At 38.2% G+C, this 17,768-nt stretch overlaps 1 protein-coding gene across 7 annotated transcripts in view; it reads left to right on the plus strand.

Annotated features, from left to right (window-relative positions):
• Positions 1-17,768, plus strand: part of LOC136854958 (runt-related transcription factor 1-like) — a 64,900-nt gene that overhangs the window by 45,472 nt on the left and 1,660 nt on the right. For 4 of the 7 annotated variants that reach the window (XM_067131612.1, XM_067131611.1, XM_067131615.1 and 1 more), the window contains 3 exons: positions 5,863-5,961; positions 7,209-7,325; positions 17,090-17,284. In XM_067131612.1, the coding sequence (XP_066987713.1) occupies positions 5,863-5,961; positions 7,209-7,325; positions 17,090-17,284 (411 nt within the window). The remainder of the gene's footprint in view (positions 1-5,862; positions 5,962-7,208; positions 7,326-17,089; positions 17,285-17,768) is intronic. The other 3 variants (XM_067131614.1, XM_067131613.1, XM_067131617.1) reach the window with 1 other exon arrangement.

Below are 17,768 nucleotides of genomic sequence, written 5' to 3' on the forward strand. Positions count from 1 at the left end.
CTCGGTACCCTCCTCATAATGCCTTCCTCTCGATACCCTTCTCATAATGCCCTCCTCTCAGTACCCTCCTCATAATGCCCTCCTCTCAGTACCCTCCTCATAATGCCCTCCTCTCAGTACCCTCCTCATAATGCCCTCCTCTCAGTACCCTCCTCCATAATACCCTCCTCTCAATACCCTCCTCATAATACCCTCCTCTCAGTACCCTCCTCTCAGTACCCTCCTCATAATGCCCTCCTCTCAATCCCCTCCTCATAATGCCCTCCTCTCAATCCCCTCCTCATAATGCCCTCCTCTCGATACCCTCCTCATAATGCCCTCCTCTCAATACCCTCCTCATAATGCCCTCCTCTCAGTACCCTCCTCATAACACCCTCCTCTCAGTACCCTCTTCATAATGCCCTCCTCTCAATCCCCTCTCGCCAGGGCATCGAAGAGCCGCCAAAAGTGCCCTCCGGCGCAGCGGAAGCCTCTAATAAACCCATCAAAGTGAGAACCAGACAGCAATTTCAATCAATATCGTTAAGCCGGGCCGGTGTGGCCTCCCGTTTTCCGGATCGTAAAACAATTTGGAAGCCGCAAGACACACAGGTGCCGCCTTTTATTGCCCAGTCATGCGCGCCAAATTTTTTTATATTTTTTTTCTTTACCCCCGCCTTAAATCCACCTCTCGTTTGTTTTATCCTGCGATTTCTGTCTCTCTCTCTCTCTCTCTCTCTCTCTCTCTCTCTCTCTCTCTCTCTCTCTCTCTCTCTCTCTCAAGGTCGGTTTTATGGCGGGCGGTTCAAAAGGGCACGTGGTGGTCAGGACGTGTTGTAGTTTGTTGGTATTCTTATGGTACGTGGATCGGTACAATGCTTATCATGGTAATGAACATTACACACACACACATGCACACACACACACAACACACACACACACACATGTATATATATATATATATATATATATATATATATATATATATATATATATATATATATATATATATATATATATATATATATATATATAGTGACCAGAGTTACTTCTTGTTCAGTGCTTGAACAAAAATCTCTGTTACAGGTATAACCCTGGCATAAATTTATAGAAACATCCCTGGTATGGTGTCTATGAAGGGCTGATATTTGGAACTCAAATTTAACCTTCACTGTGGCGCAGACTCCCGAAGGTACAGTGTCTTACAGACACTTATAATGACTCGCCCACTGTGGTCATACTCTGTCGAAGGCCGAGTTTTATGGTGATAGAGTGGCGTGGCCTCCCTGGTATGGTGTTGACAAAATAAAACCATGACGATGGCATGTCTGTGCAATGAAGGGATCTTTTAGCTGTTGTCCAGCGTGAAGGATATATGTTAATCTTTCCTACCTGTAACTTTTTTTTTATATTCAAGTTCTTGTAAAGCTTGGGATAGGTTTTTGTATATTTTTTTATATTTCTTGGTATTTTTGCGGTTCTAATACCACGTAACTAAGCTGTATATTATAGAAACCTTTCTCTTTTGTAATTGTTTGGCCGTTGTCATATCTGGTGGGGTTTTTCGTTAGATTTCATGTGATATACAGTGGTTATGAACGTAGTTTTAATAAATTTTTAAGCACTAATTATGGTAGAATTTTTTTTTTAATTTGCGAATTAATAAAGTTTTTTTTTATACAGGCTAATAATAAGTATTTATGAAAATCAAGTAAGATCCAATGAAGTGAATTTTCGGTGACAGTAATTTGTATTTTTTATAGTAATTAAATTGGCACTTCAATATTACTAGATAATTTCTAATTTAGATTTTTTTACACAAAACAATTGATAATCGAATGAATTTTGAGGTGATATATAAATTCATTCGCAGTCAGTACAAAGGCTAAATCTGAAAACGCTGTAATTGTGTTTTTTGTATTTTTTTTATATAACCAAGGGTAATTTTAAAAAAAACCAGGTACCTGTTGATTTACACAGTGAATATATAAAGGCTAAATCTCAAATGTTGCAAATGAATTTTTTTCAGGTAACCAGGGGTATTTTTTTTCGAAAAAACCTGGTACCTGTTGATTCGAAAAAAACCCAGGTACCTGTTGATTTACACAGTGAATATAAAGGCTAAGTCTGAAAGCGCTGTAATTATAATTTTTAATTTTTTTTGTCGTAATTATAATTTAAAAATTTTTTTTGGCAATCAAGAGTAATTTTTTTCGAAAAAAAAAACCTGGTATCTGTTGATTTAAGGTAATTTTTTCTACTGTAATTGATAGCAGCGCGAAATGAGAGGGAATATCCCGAGGACGCTCGTAAACCCGCACAATTGACTTCGGAAGAGATGAAAGCGGAAAATGATTGAAATAGAAGCAATAAAACCTTGGGAACAGACAAAAAAAAAAAAAATGGTGTCTTAAATTCGCAGGTGGATCTCTCTCTCTCTCTCTCTCTCTCTCTCTCTCTCTCTCTCTCTCTCTCTCTCTCTCTCTGAATTTGCTGAGAAATTATCCTTGGTTTGTGGTCAGCCCTCTGAAAGAAATATTATTAGAAAATCCGTACGGAGTTAAAATTCTGATGAAATATGAAGAAAATTCGTAAATTAATATGAAAAGTCATTGAGACAGGTAACATTGTGTCCTTTTCCAGCCCAGGCTCGAAGGAAACAGGATTAAAACTGAAAGTAAAAATGATATGGCTTAAGGACAGCGGAAGCGTTTGACCAACTCCTCCTTTCAAGATGAGATGTTTATAATAGTCAGGAAAACCAGTGTAAAGTATAATGATATATTGACTAAATGCTTCGGTTTTAGATGTGTGTTTTCAGCTGTGGTTAATTTTAGCTTTGTTAAAAGTAAATTGTTTTAAAAGTAAATTGTTTTGACATTTACAGCCACAGTAGTAGGACTACTGTATGTAAATTAGTTTCCATTGTAATTGTAATATATAATCTGCTTGAGGTTCGTCTTTATCATCTCTTGTCACGTTCTTAATATGTATATGTATATATAATATATATATATATATATATATATATATATATATATATATATATATATGTATATATGTATATATATATATTATATATATATATATATATATATATATATTATATATATATATATATATATATATATATATATATATATATTTATATATTATATATATATTATTATTTATTATTATTTATTATTATTATTATTATTATTATTATTATTATTATGATGGCACGGACCTTTAATTATGACTTGACTTCACCTGAGAACTGGAGAATCCCCCCAAAAAAAAAAAACTGAACAGTGTTCATTACACACGTCGCCACCGCAGGAAGGAAGCCCAATGGGTTCTCTCGGGTTTCAGACCCATTCCGGGCGCGGGCGTATCTGGCCGTCAATCGAGCGCCTGCACCTCCTATCTCGGGCCGAGGGAGCCGCCATCTTGAATTGCGGTTGACCCCCTGTCACACGGAGTTTGTGTCACCGGCCGAATTGTGACCCTCGATCTCTCGTTTCTCCTTCTGTCGTTTTTCTTTTGGTTTTTTTTTCTTTCGGAGTTCGACGGACTATAAAGTTTCTTCGGGTTGTTTCTCAGTCTCTCTCTCTCTCTCTCTCTCTCTCTCTCTCTCTCTCTCTCTCTCTCTCTCTCTCTCTCTCTAGTTTTCTTTTGTTTTTTCTCGAAATTTATTCAATGTTTGTTTTTTCTCTCGAAATTTGACAATCACAATGTTTCATTCTCTTTTGATCTCTCTCTCTCTCTCATTTTCTATTCCTAGTTATTCTTTGTTTTTTCTTCGAAATTTGAGTCACTCTATCTTTCTCTCTCTCTCTCTCTCTCTCTCTCTCTCTCTCTCTCTCTCTCTCTCGTTTCTATTCCTAGTTATTCTTTTGTTTTTTCTTTCGAAATTTGACAATCACAATGTTTCATTATTTTGATCTCTCTCTCTCTCTCTCTCTCTCTCTCTCTCATTCTCTCTGTTCTGCTTCTGACAAATTACAACCTTTCCTCGTTTTGTGTCGCCATCTTCAATTTCTTCATTCTCTTGTTCGTTCTTCATCTCCTTAATTTGAATTTTCTCCTGTTTTTTTAGTTTTCTGAACAAAAAACTATTGTGCCGGCTTTGTCTGTCCGTCCGCACTTTTTCTGTCCGCCCTCAGATCTTAAAAACTACTGAGGCTAGAGGGCTGCAAATTGATATGTTGATCATCCACCCTCCAGTCATCTAACATACCAAATTGCAGCCCTCTAGCCCCAGTGGTTTTATTATATTTATTTAATTTATTTTATTAATTTATTTATTTAATCGTGCGTCTGGCAACGATATAGGATAGGCCACCACCCTACCGTGGTTAAAGTTCCGTGCGCCGCGTCTCATACAGCATTATACGGAGAGCACCATTTTCGGTTTTTATTCACGAATGAAACATGTTTCCTCGTATTTGGTTTGTAGTTTGCCTCGGTGACCTTTGTTTATGTAACGCCAGTTGAATAGATTAACGAACCAGTCAGTTTTTGTCCATCAGTCTCTTAGCTACAGTTTCGCTAAGTCTCTCGCCTATGTCAAGTGTTTTATTTATTTATTTATTTACTGCTTTTGAATTGACAAATTCTGCAGGGATTGTTTTGCAGTTTCTTCAACTGGAAGGATTTTGCGTTAAGTAATGTATTCGAGAATATTGTTAAATGAACAGTATTTTCTCCGAGAAAAGTAAAATGTTTTGGTCGGTTAGACGCTTTGTCAAAATAAAGTCATTGACAGTCCAGTGAAAGAATACTTTTTAAGTAATTAAGGATGATTATAGAATGGAAATATTAATTCTCAACTTATTCGGGAACGACGTACACCGGTAGGATGAATTCTCTCTCTCTCTCTCTCTCTCTCTCTCTCTCTCTCTCTCTCTCTCTCTCTTTCATACTTTACACAAAGCCCAGATTCATACTAGAGAACTTTAATTTTTCATATTGCTCTGGGTTCGAACCCCGCCTTGTAGGAAGAAGTTCTTAATCAGTTTTTATTAGGACTCAGCTCTCTCTCTCTCTCTCTCTCTCTCTCTCTCTCTCTCTCTCTCTCTCTCTCTCTCTCGTGTGTCATTTCTGTATCAAATCTCCCAACACGAAATGAAAGCCGACAGATAGATTGATTGAGCCCAATGTAGAAAACGGGAATTATAAAAAAAATAGATTGAGCCTAAAATAGAAAACGAGAATGAAAAAAAAGTAGATTGAGCCTATAACAGAAAACGGGAAGCGAAGGAAGGTAGTCATAGCACTAGTAGTTAGTAGCATTAGAAGCTAGTTACACAGCAGAACCGCGTGAAGGCCCGCCATAATAATGGACACTCAAAACCACGCATTACGGGGTTGGAAATACGCTCAAGTATACTTTTCAAACAGAGATAAGTAGAGATAAGTACACATATCAAACCACACGAGAGATATATATACGCTCATACCACCTTTAGCTACGACGGGGGCGGGTCTGTGTGTGCCTAATGGCCTGTGTACACGCGACCTCCATACCACGAGAGAGAGAGAGAGAGAGAGAGAGAGAGAGAGAGAGAGAGAGAGAGAGAGAGAGAGAGGGACAATGGAAGGGGTGGGGGTGGTGTTGGTTTTGGGTGGTGAGGGGGAGGGATCCTGTTAGGTAGGGGAAGGGATTTAGGGAGGGAGGGGAGGATGGTTCCACAAGGAATTAACAGCAATATATATTTAAATTAAAAATCCTTTTCATTACTTGACCTCCGGAATTATTTGATCTCTGGAATCAAACTGAAGTTGAAATGCTCTGGAATGAATTGGCAGGAGAGCACCCAATATATATATTTATTATTATTATTATTATTATTATTATTATTATTATTATTATTATTATTATTATTATTCCTCTAACAGGTTGTAGTGGCTTTCCGTGGCTGGGCCGACCATTTCTTCCGTCCCTGGACCACCTGAGACCAGATCCTCTAGCCGCTTCGCTGGGCCTCAAGTACACCGGTACGTATTCTGCGTTTGGTTGTATTAAATGCAGTCAACTACATTCAGTACATCTATATTTGGCTGTATTGAATGCATTCAGCTGCAGTCAGTACATCTAGATTTGGCTGTATTAAATGCAGTCAGCTACAGTCAATACATCTATATTTGGCTGTATTGAATGCAGTCAGATTCAGTCAGTATATCTACATTTGGCTGTATTGAATGCAGTCAACTACAGTTAATACATCTACATTTGGCTGTATTGAATGCATTTAGATACAGTTAATACATCTATATTTTGCTGTATTGAATGCATTCAGATACAGTCAATGCATCTACATTTGGCTGTATTGAATGCAGTCAACTACAGTTAATACAACTACATTTGGCTGTATTGAATGCAATCGACTACAGCAAATAAATCCCTGATCTGTGGGAATACAGTTGGAATACAACGGTCATACAGCGAACGGCTTAAACTTCTCTTGATTAACTAATTGAAATGATTGATTGATTGATTATGTCTATTAAAACTGGCGTCACAGCATCTAAGTTACTGACGCCGCAATAGATTTAAATAGGGAACTAAAAATAAATGAGTTTAAAAAGAATTTCCTATAAAAATATCTAAAAATGCCTACAACTGTTGTAGGGTTCCATGATGTTGTATTGGCTGTTGTATTCCATTTTTTATTTTTTTCACGTTACGTTGAAGAAATTCCGCATCTTAGCCCACTGATGAACGTGGAATTAGAAGCATATTAATTTGTTTGTTTTCAAATTACGTAGGACTGGCTATTGCATTGCAGTATATCAATTATTTTTCATCGCGCTGTTTAATTCCTTATCTTTTAGCCCACTGTTTTATGTGGAATCAGACGCATGTTAAATATTTGCAAATTATAATATTTTTTCTCCTTACGCTGTTGTGATTCCGCATCGTAGCTCACTGTTGAATGTGGAATTAGAAGCATTTTAGATTTTTATTTTCAGATTTACGTACTTTTACGTAGAGATAATGTATGCATTGAAAGCTTACTTATTACCGTGTGATGTGGAACTTATACAGTTTGAGTTCTACATCTTTATCTTCAGCTGCTTTGATTTAGTTTATTTTATTTGACATTTTTCTCTCTAGGAATTTTTACATTGCCAATATATATTATATATATATATATATATATATATATATATATATATATATATATATATATATATATACATATATATATATATATATATCTTATTTCTCTATGTTTTCGTAGAATATGGGCACACGAATAATAATAATAGTAACCGCGAAAGCAATGAGGAGGTGGGCGTTCTCGCCCTGCCAGCGGGAATACTCGGGTTCGATCACCTACCGGGCCGAGACGCTCTAGGTACGTTGTATCACAGTAAATCCCATTCGTGACCTTTGTTAACCCTAGTAGTGTTAAAAAAGGACTTCGTAGTTAGTTAAATGTAGTGGGTCGTAATCAAGGTGTAGTCTGGCTGCACAGCCACTTGAAACAGAGATTCAGTAATAAGGTTTTTTAGTGTATCTGCTCAAGAATCGTTTTCAGAAAATTATCGACTTTGACAGATACCCGTATGATTGTGCTTTAATTAAACAGTACAAAACATCATCAATATATTCAGTATATTCATAGTCTACTATTTTGACGTCAGCTCTTGCCAAAAAATGTTTTGGGGGTCAGATTTTAAATGTTCTCTCTCTCTCTCTCCTGCCCAGTCAAAAAACACCAGAGAATCAACCCACAGTAAAAGGCTTCAGAAAAAGTCCAAAAAAATCCTTTCAGTATTTTGTTCTGTCATCTCGAACTCCCATCAAGTTCAGGTCATCTACAGACCTTTTCTGTGATTTATAAGCCTCCCTACTGTACAGAACTCTAGACTTTTAAGTATTGAAGTTTATAATACTTTACATCATTCAAAATCCTGCAGGAAGATGGAAATTTTTAATAATCACGCCTGGAAGCGAAGGTGCAGTGCATTGCTACCGTAATGCTGTATTCTTCTTGCATTTTAATACATTTTTATCTATTTATTTATTGATTTATTGTTTCTTTTTTAATAAGTGAGATCTCTTCTTTCTGTATTTCTCTTTACGTTCTCATATTTGCTAATGAACACCATAATATTCTTTGGAAGCTTGAATTTCAAGTCAGTGGCCCCTTTGTTGGGCTTGTTCTATATGAATAGGGTTCATCATCTGAATAATAATAATAATAATAATAATAATAATAATATAATAATAATAATAATAATAATAACTGAAGTCATTTCTCAGGAAACACCGTGAATTATATTTATATCCAGTGGCCCAGAAAATGACACTGAAATTCCTTTAATAATGAAAACGTAATTAAGCCACCTGGCGACATTTTGCAGTCCAGAGCAAAAAAATAAACAAATAAATAAATAAAAATAAAAACAAATATAATTAAATAAATAAATAATAAAAAAAATTGAAAAAGGTGACAACAAGAGGACAGTGTAATCCCGTGCCTCTTGAAATGAAGAAGAGCTTTTTCCTGTACAGATAATTATAATTAGTCGAAGTATGGCATCGCGTGACCTAGCTTTGAGAGATATGTTTGTCGCGACAGGTCTCACCTGACCACCCCGATAGATGTCCCCTCATTGTCAAGGAAGAGTTTGTTTGGAGGGGAAACATGTTGCTGTCTGGGGTACCGCATTTCTCAGTTTTTAAATAGACTTATGACTCGTTTCCCAGTTTTTAAATAGACTTATGACCCGTTTCTCAGTTTTTAAATAGACTTATGAGCCGTTTCTCAGTTTTTAAATAGACTTATGACCCGTTTCTCTGTTTTTAAATAGACTTATGACCCGTTTCTCAATTTTTAAATAGACTTATGACCCACTCCTCAGTTTTTAAATAGACTTATGACCCGTTTCTCAGTTTTAAATAGACTTATGACCCGTTTTCTCAGTTTTTAAATATACTTAAGACCCGTTCTCAGTTTTTAAATAGACTTATGACCCGTTTCTCAGTTTTTAACTTATGACCCGTTTCTCAGTTTTTAAATAGATATGACTCAGTTTTTAAATAGACTTATGACCCGTTTCTCAGTTTTTACTTGGACTTAAAACCCAATTCTCAGTCTTTACTTAGACTTATATAACCCATTTCTCAGTTTTTACCTAGACTTACAATCCATTTCTCAGTTTTTACCTAGACTTACAACCCATTTCTCAGTTTTTACCTAGACTTATAACCCATTTCCCAGTTTTTACCTAGACTTATAACCCATTTTTCTGTTTTTAAATAAACTTATATAACCCATTTCTCAGTTTTTAAATAGACTTATAACCCATTTCTCAGTTTTTAAATAGACTTATAACCTATTTCTCAGTTTTTAAATAGACTTATAACCCATTTATCAGTTTTTAAATAGACTTATAACCCATTTCTCAGTTTTTAAATAGACTTATAACCCATTTATCAGTTTTTAAATAGACTTATAACCCATTTCTCAGTTTTTAAATACTTATAACCCATTTCTCAATTTTTAAATAGACTTATAACCCATTTCCCAGTTTTTACCTGGACTTATAACTCTTCTTCTTCTTCTTCTTCTTCTTCTTCTTCTTCTTCTTCTTCTTCTTCTTCTTCTTCTTCTTCTTCTTATTATTATTATTATTATTATTATTATTATTATTATTATTATTATTATTATTATTATTATTATTATTATTATTATTATCATCCAGGCTGCACCCCTAGTTGGAGAAGCCGAGTTTCTACAACGCCAAAGGCTCCCTTCTACATTTCCCAGTTTCTCGTTCCCTTTCGGACCTGGGCTTCAAAAAGGGCATTAGGATGCCCTGTACCACCCTTTACCCTTCGGTGTAAACAAGACATTCCCTTCGTAGGAAAATTGGACAGACATCCACGAGAATAACCATTCGTGAATGTCTTGCATTATCATTGCAATGTCCCCCAACCAGTGTAGGCTCATAGGCGCGTTGGCGCTTTGCTCACAAGTCACGTGTTTTTGTGTGTGTGTGTGTGTACGTATGTGTATGTACGTGTGTGTGTATGTTTTAATGGTTTTGTAATGCTTACCGCTGTGTGCACGTCGACTTCATTTGGGCGTGGCGTGACGTATTCTATATACCTTACGAGCTGTAAATATGATTCCGCTCGTCGGGTTTTTTTTTTTTTTTTTTTTTGCCTCTAGCGTGTCTCTGTCTCCATGCGCTTTTTGGGTTTTTAATGGAGGGCCGAACTTTGTATTTGTGTTGTGTTAATGATAATATTATTATTAATAATATTATTATTATTTTTTTAGTATTTTTAATAGTAGGAATAGCATAGAAGGGGATTGGTTTTTTGGAGCGTGGATCAAGATATTTGTACTTGGGATAGTTCTGAGAAAACATTATTTGTTATTAATTGTTATTATTATTATAAATAGGCGGCAGTAGTAGTAGTAGTAGTAGTAGTAGTAGTAGTAGTAGTAGTAGTAGTAGTAGTAGTACTAGTAGTAGTAGTAGCAGCAGCAGTAACAGCATCTAGAAAAAGTAGCACCTAGACTCACTAGTCTATCTGATCTCATTGCTAGACCTACACAACTAGAATATAGCTTTTTAATATCTGGAAGAAAGGTTTCTTTAATTTTAAGGAAAACAGATGCAGGAAAAGAATCCCAAAGCTTGGCAAGCGGAAGAATGAGACAGAATTGGAAACGTTCAATTATAACCCAGAAACCTCTAGTACGAATGCGAAGAGTTTGGTCATTTAATTCATGATAATTTTGACGAAGTATTGATCATATTCCAACCCAGCTGCGACCTGCAGCAGTCTACCACAGCCAGGTACACAGTGAACTGGCTAGATAAAGAGGCTTACTGTGAGTTTTAACTCTCCCATGTCAGTCCATACTTCGCTCGGCTCCGTGATCGAATTCAGGTCTCCTCTTGATGTATGCTGAGAGAGAGAGAGAGAGAGAGAGAGAGGAGAGAGAGAGAGAGAGAGAGAGAGAGAGGATGAGAGAGAGAGAGCTGGACTGAAGGGATGTTTTCCTTGCAGTCCTAGTGAACTTGTAAAAGTATATATATCAGTCAGATGTTAAATGATCTCGGTGTCAATTTTTCAGTGACATATTGTCATTAAACCTCAGTTTGATAATTTAGACCTGCTGGAAAAAATAGGCACAAATCAAAAATAAAAAAAAAAAAAAAAAAAATAAATCGTTGGCCTACATCGTGAAAACGCTAGTGTGCGCCAACTGACAATCGGAGTAATGATTTATCGTTCGCATGTCTGAATCCTCAGTGTTTCGTTTCGAGAAACTTTTTGCCTAAATACTGGGCGACAAGATCTACATTTTCGTCTTGTACTCTGTATCTTGGGAGACTTGAGAATCCTTTTACTCTGTGTAGTGTAGCACTACTAGTTCAGTCTCACCATAACTGAAATAACAGAATTCTGTACTACATTACATCCATTACTTGAGGTAATTCAAATTACGCCTAGTGTTTGGGGTCGTCTAAAAGCCTGTAATTCAGTGGCAGGAAATTACCTGTAATCAACGCAGCATGTGCAGTACAGTAATAAGTTCATTTCACTTCGATTTCACTCCGTTGGGACGGAAGGTTCGTTATGGAGCGTTGAATGCCTTCTTGAATTATATATTGTTATTTCTATAAGCGTTTAGGGGTTCCAGCTTGAGGTTAGCCTATTGTTCTTGTGAATTGCTTTGTCACTTGAGAGAGCTCCTGACTCTGTAAGGACTTGATCAGAGGATTTAGTACTAGGTAAAGATCAAGGAGTTGGTCAGCTGAATGTGAGTGGGTGAGGAATAAAAGGCAGGAAGCATTGCAGCTGGGATCCTAAGGAAGGACGCTGCTCAGAATATTGGAGTAGGCCTACCATCTTACAGTGTCCTACTCTGTTCATCTACAGTGTGCCACTGTGTTCATCTACAGTGTGCCACTGAGTTCATCTACAGTGTGTCACTGTGTTCATCTACAGTGATCACTGAGTTCATCTACAGTGAGCCACTGTGTTCATCTACAGTGTGCCAATGTGTTCATCTACAGTGAGCCACTGTGTTCATCTACAGTTTCCTGTGAGTTCATCACCACTGTGTTCATCTACAGTGATCCACTGTGTTCATCTACAGTGATCCACTGTGTTCATCTACAGTGAGCCACTGTGTTCATCTACAGTGATCCACTGTGTTCATCTACAATGATCCACTGAGTTTATCTACAGTGAGCCACTGAGTTCATCTACAGTGAGCCAACGTGTTCATCTACAGTGTGCCACTCAAGCACACCGTAAGTGTCGCCCCTCCTACGCGGTTGAGCTCGTGGTAATTGTCAGATACACATATTTTTTGCATTACTTTTAACATTGTTTACTCGCTGCCAAGCAGCGTATAGCTTAGCTTAGCATTGCGTGTATGGCACCTACCGCTATTTTCAAACCACAGTCATTAGACCCAATTACCGAACCATCAATATTAATAACACCTACTAACTACCGACCGAGGTAGATTATACCATCGGCGGCGAGGCGTGCATGTTAGTTACCGTGGAGATATATATATATGCTAAGGTTCCTTTTCCCCCCCTCACTCCACAAATGCAGGACCTAACCAAGACACTTCAATTTCCTATCATGTGTTTCGTGCGTTGCTGTGCATTTGGAATCGGCGTGAGTCTCTTCGAGAGAAAGGTAGCACATGTATGTGCTACCTCTCTCTCGTGTTTTCTAGCTCTCCGTCGTATTTTGTAGCTTTCTTTCGTATTTTCTAGCTTTCCTCGTCTTTTATACTTTTTCTCGTATTTTATAGTTTTTCCTTGTATTTTTTAGCTCTCTCTCGTCTTTCCTAACTTTCTCTCGTATTTTCTAGCTTTCTCTCGTGTTTCCTACTTCTCCCTCGTATTTTCTACCTTTCGTATTTTCTACTGTTCCCTTGTATTTTCTACTTCTCCCTCGTATTTTCTACCTTTCGTATTTTTTTTTACCTTTCCCTCATTTCCTACCTTTCCTCATTTCCTATTCCCTATTTTCCTTCTCTCCTATTTCCTACCTTTCCTCATTTTGTTTCCTTCTTTCTACCTTTTCCTACCTCTCTAGCTACTTTTAGTGCTCTTTCTATCTCAACCTCCTCGTCGTAAAGCCCAATGTTCTATATTCTCTAGGTCTTGGTTAAGTCGTCCTCCCTTAGTACCATCAAACCACACCGTACGATTCCACCCGCCCCCTTTCCTTCTCTATAGGTAACTACCTTTCCCTCGTATTTTCTACCTTTCTCTCCTATTTCCTACCTCTCTAGTTACTTTCATGCTCTTTCTGTTCCACCTGAACCTCGTCGCCGTAAAGCAAAGCCCAATGTACTATATTCTCCATCCCTTGGTTAAGTCGTCCTGCCATAGTACCACTAAAGCACATAAACAGTACGTATCCAGCCACCCCCTTTCCTTCCCTTCAGGTAACAATACCACCACCGCTACTGCCACCACCTCGCTGCTACCACCATTTACCAACACCACATACCAACCACCTTCGCCGCGCCGACAACCACACCACCTCGTGTCCGCATACGACCCCCTAGCACGCGACGCCTACATTTAAAACACTCCCCGAATTACCGTTTTCGTACCGCGTCTGAAAGACGCAACCGTCTCGCTCGGCCGGGAATCGATTCCCGCCCTTACGGCGTCACGCCCGTAGTTCGGGAATGCGACGTGGCTTGGGAATGTTGGAATACGGCTTTCGTGAAATCGTTTTAATACGGCGAAGCAGGACAGTTTAGCAGAAGGAAAAAGATGATGATGACGGGGAGTACTGGGGAGTTATGGGGGGTGGTTAGATGGGGACTGGGAGTCCCTATCTGGGTTTGACAATCATGGAGGAATGCATTACCACCGCCTTGTTAGTTGACAAATAGATGAAGGGGGCGGGGTGGGGGTGTGGAGGGGGAGTTCGGTGGCTCAAATATGCCACCACGGCCAACCTCCCATTGTCAATCATTACCGATGGATTGGACGGGGGATGTGTCACTACAGAAGGTGGTCATTTTCAGTTTTTCGTCAATACCTCCTCCCTTCTTCTTCTTCTTCTTCCTCGTACGGGAAATCCGTCCTGCGAAGATTTATGGGAAGGACAACATGCCACGACCATATCCCCGTCGGTAAAACAGTTCATTACTGGGTCTTATTGGCGAGTTTTGACGTTTTTTGCCGTTTGACGCGCATCTTGCGCCAAGCTCGAAATATCCGTTTATCTCCAGAAATCAAATGGAATAATGAAGTTTATTTTGGTCACGTTCACCGATTCTGATATATTATTATTATTATTATTATTATTATTATTATTATTATTATTATTATTATTCAGAAGATGAACCCTATTCATATGGAACACGCCCACCAAAGGGGCCACTGACTTGAAATTCAAACTCCCAAAGAATATTATGGTGTTCATCAGAAAGAAATAACAGAAGGTAAAGGGAAATACAGAAAAAAAGATCGTCTATTAAAATGCAAAAAAAAATAAATTAACAAATTAATAGATAAATAGATAAAAATGTTAAGTAAATTATCAAGACACAAGGTCCACAATGACAGTTTTACTCGTTTCCAAATATTCTTGGTTTAATTTTACAGTTGATAAGCTTGAGGTCATTACGGAAAATTATTAAATAATTCAAATAACTGAAAAATTATTTAACTTTAAGGAGAGACCAACGAATTACATAATTCATTCGTTGTAGTTTCCTATAGGTTGTTCAGTATGTTTCAGCGAGCTTGCTCGCGCGCGCTACGTAAGCTGGAACCTGGGGCTGCTGTCTCCCCTAACCCCGATCCCCTACCTTTCCCCGCCCCTCCCGGTGCGGACAAACCCGTTTGCATGGGGTGGGTGGCTGTGTCATGTCTCCCCTACTGTCACCCGGGGGAGGACAAACGAAATCCATTCAGATTTTATTATTAAAGATTAAGCTTCATTTGATTTGTGGGTGAATGCGTCAAGCCTTCCCGGGACGCCTTGACGCTACTTATTATTCATAACCTGTTTAGAAATAAAAAAAAAAAGTAAGATAAACATTATTATATGTTATTTCGGGTTGAAAGCTCGAAAGTTAATTGAGTTAGTCTGAACGAGCATTATGAAATCAATATTGGCGTGGCAAACCTCTTGAATATTTTAAGTAAGTTTGTTCAGAAGCCATTGATAATCTTTGTTGTGGGTGGACAGCTAAAATTGCCACCTAGTGAATAATAATAATATTAATTAATTAATAATATATACTAATATATATATATATATAGATATAGATAGATAGATAGATAGATAGATAGATAGCCTTAGATAGATAGCTTTTGTTTCATTGCAGGGCATATAAAAACACGCAGTTGAAATTTGATACAGATAAGGAATTGCCAATTTCAGAATGAAATTCTGAATCAAATAAGATCACAACAACACAAGTTATTATTAATTCATAACTGAAAAAATACATTACTGTATTTGAAATTAAGGGCAAATAAGAATGAGAACTTATAAGTGTCCTTTTCTAGCCCAGACCTGAAGAAGGGAAATAAGTTGAAGTAAGGAAGAAAAATTAAGGGCCTATTGAGCACAAAAAAATTTTTAAAATATGCAGTTTAAGAGAGCAATCTGAGTTTTCTGCACAGTTTACAGCGTATAATCGAGGCTTGAAAATAGATCTATCTTTCGGTGGTCTCGGTACGATGCTTTACGAGCCGCTGCCCATGAAACTTTAACCACCGCCCGGTGGTGGCCTATCCTATATCGTTATCAGAAGCATGATTATGGCTAACTTTAAAATTAAGTAAATTAAAAACTACTGAAGAGGCTAGAGGGCTGCAATTTGGCATGTTTGATGACTGGAGGGTGGATGATCAACATACCAATTTGCAGCCCTCTAGCCTCAGTAGTTTTTATTTTAAGATTAAAATTAAAATTAGCCAATGAATCGTGTGTATGGTCAACGCTATAGGACAGGCTACCACCGGGCCGTGGCTGAATGCTTCATGTGCCACAGTTCATACAGCATTATACCGAGACCACCGAATGATAGATCTATTTTCGTTAGCCTTGATTATACGCTGTACAGAAAACTCGATTGCGCCGAAGAAACGGCACATTTTTTCATGTTTCTTTTATCATTTTCGATGGTAGTGATACCTTCGAACCCCACCAAATTCCTTCTTACAACCTACGGATCGGAGTTTGGGCTTTTAAACCTCCGGGTCACTTAATGACCCGGGTCATGGTATATAATAATCTAATAACGGCGTGGGATGACCAAGCCGCTTAATCATGGCCCTTCATTCGGCCGTTGCATGACGGCTTTCGGATCCTGCTGTAAAATTGATAGTTTAAGCGATCCCCGCTACTTGTTGCGTGTGCCGGCCATAAATTCATTCTCTCTCTCTCTCTCTCTCTTTGAGAAAGCCTCTCTCTCTCTCTCTCTCTCTCTCTCTCTCTCTCTCTTCTTTTAAGAAAGGTATGGTCTCTCTCTCTCTCTTTTAAGAAAGGGTATGGACTCTCTCTCTCTCTCCCTCTCTCTCTCTCTCTCTCTCTCTCTCTCTAAGAAAGGTTTGGACTCTCTCTAAGAAAGGTATGGACTCTCTCTCTCTCTCTCTCTCTCTCTCTCTCTCTCTCTCTCTAAGAAAGGTATGGACTCTCTCTCTCTCTCTCTCTCTCAAAACCATTGTGCCAGTAAGCTGCAATGGGTACATTCGACAATTTTCCCTCTTCGATTAGTTTCTCTCTCTCTCTCTCTCTCTCTCTCTCTCTCTCTCTCTCTCTCTCTCTCTCTCTCTCTATAAGAAACTATACGAGCTCTTGAGTGCCCCTGTGGAGTCTCAGGCACTCAAGTGATAGGTAAAGACTACAGCTGCAACCCCTTCCATTCCTTTTACTGTACTTCCGTTCATATTCCCTTTCTTCCATCTTACTTTCCTTAACCTCTTCTAACAATTGATTCATAGCGCATCTGCTTTGAGGTTTTCCTCCTGTCACGCCTTTCAGACCTCTTTACCGTCAGTTTCCGTTTCGGCGCTGAATGACCCCACAGGTTCCAGCGCTTGGCCTGAATTCTATATATTCTATTCCATAATGTTCTAACATTTCCAGGTCTCGTTGACACGGGGTGGGCCACATACCCACCGCCAGGGTATCCTCCCTCCTACCTAGGATCGTCCCTTCCAGCCTGCCCTTCTGGCCACGGTCCGCATGGGCAGAGTCACCTGAGCCCCGCCCTTCCTCCTGGTGCCCACAGGGACGTGGGCATTTCGGAAGTAGCTGCTGCGTCTTCCAGCCACCTTAATTGTAAGTATGCATTTTCATACCCATTTGAGGCTATACTCTGACAATGCTGTTTGTGTTGTATTGATGTGTTTGTGCGATCTGGCGTTACAGTGGTTATGATCGTCGATAGATTGGTTTGTATGGCTTTGATTATGAGATTCTGACAGTGTTTGTATATTTGAAATGTTTTAAATTGACTACACGAATATTTTATTGTCTTAGATAATGGCTTGATGATAAAGTCTGCAGTAAAGATATTGAAGAGTAACTTTTTGATTGTATGTCTTTGATTATGAGATTTTCTGACAGTATTTATATACTTGAAATGTCTTAACGAGACTACACGAACAGTTCAGTGTCTTAGATAATAGCTTGATGATATTATCTGCAATAAAGACATTGGGAAAACACCTTTGAACACTAAATATCCCCAAGAACTTGTTCTGAGAAAGACAGTGAGATAATAGCTTGATGTTCTGCAAAAAGATCATTGGGAAAACCGAAC

This window comes from Macrobrachium rosenbergii, chromosome 30, assembly GCF_040412425.1.
Source record: "Macrobrachium rosenbergii isolate ZJJX-2024 chromosome 30, ASM4041242v1, whole genome shotgun sequence".
Taxonomy (NCBI): Eukaryota; Metazoa; Arthropoda; class Malacostraca; order Decapoda; family Palaemonidae; genus Macrobrachium; species Macrobrachium rosenbergii.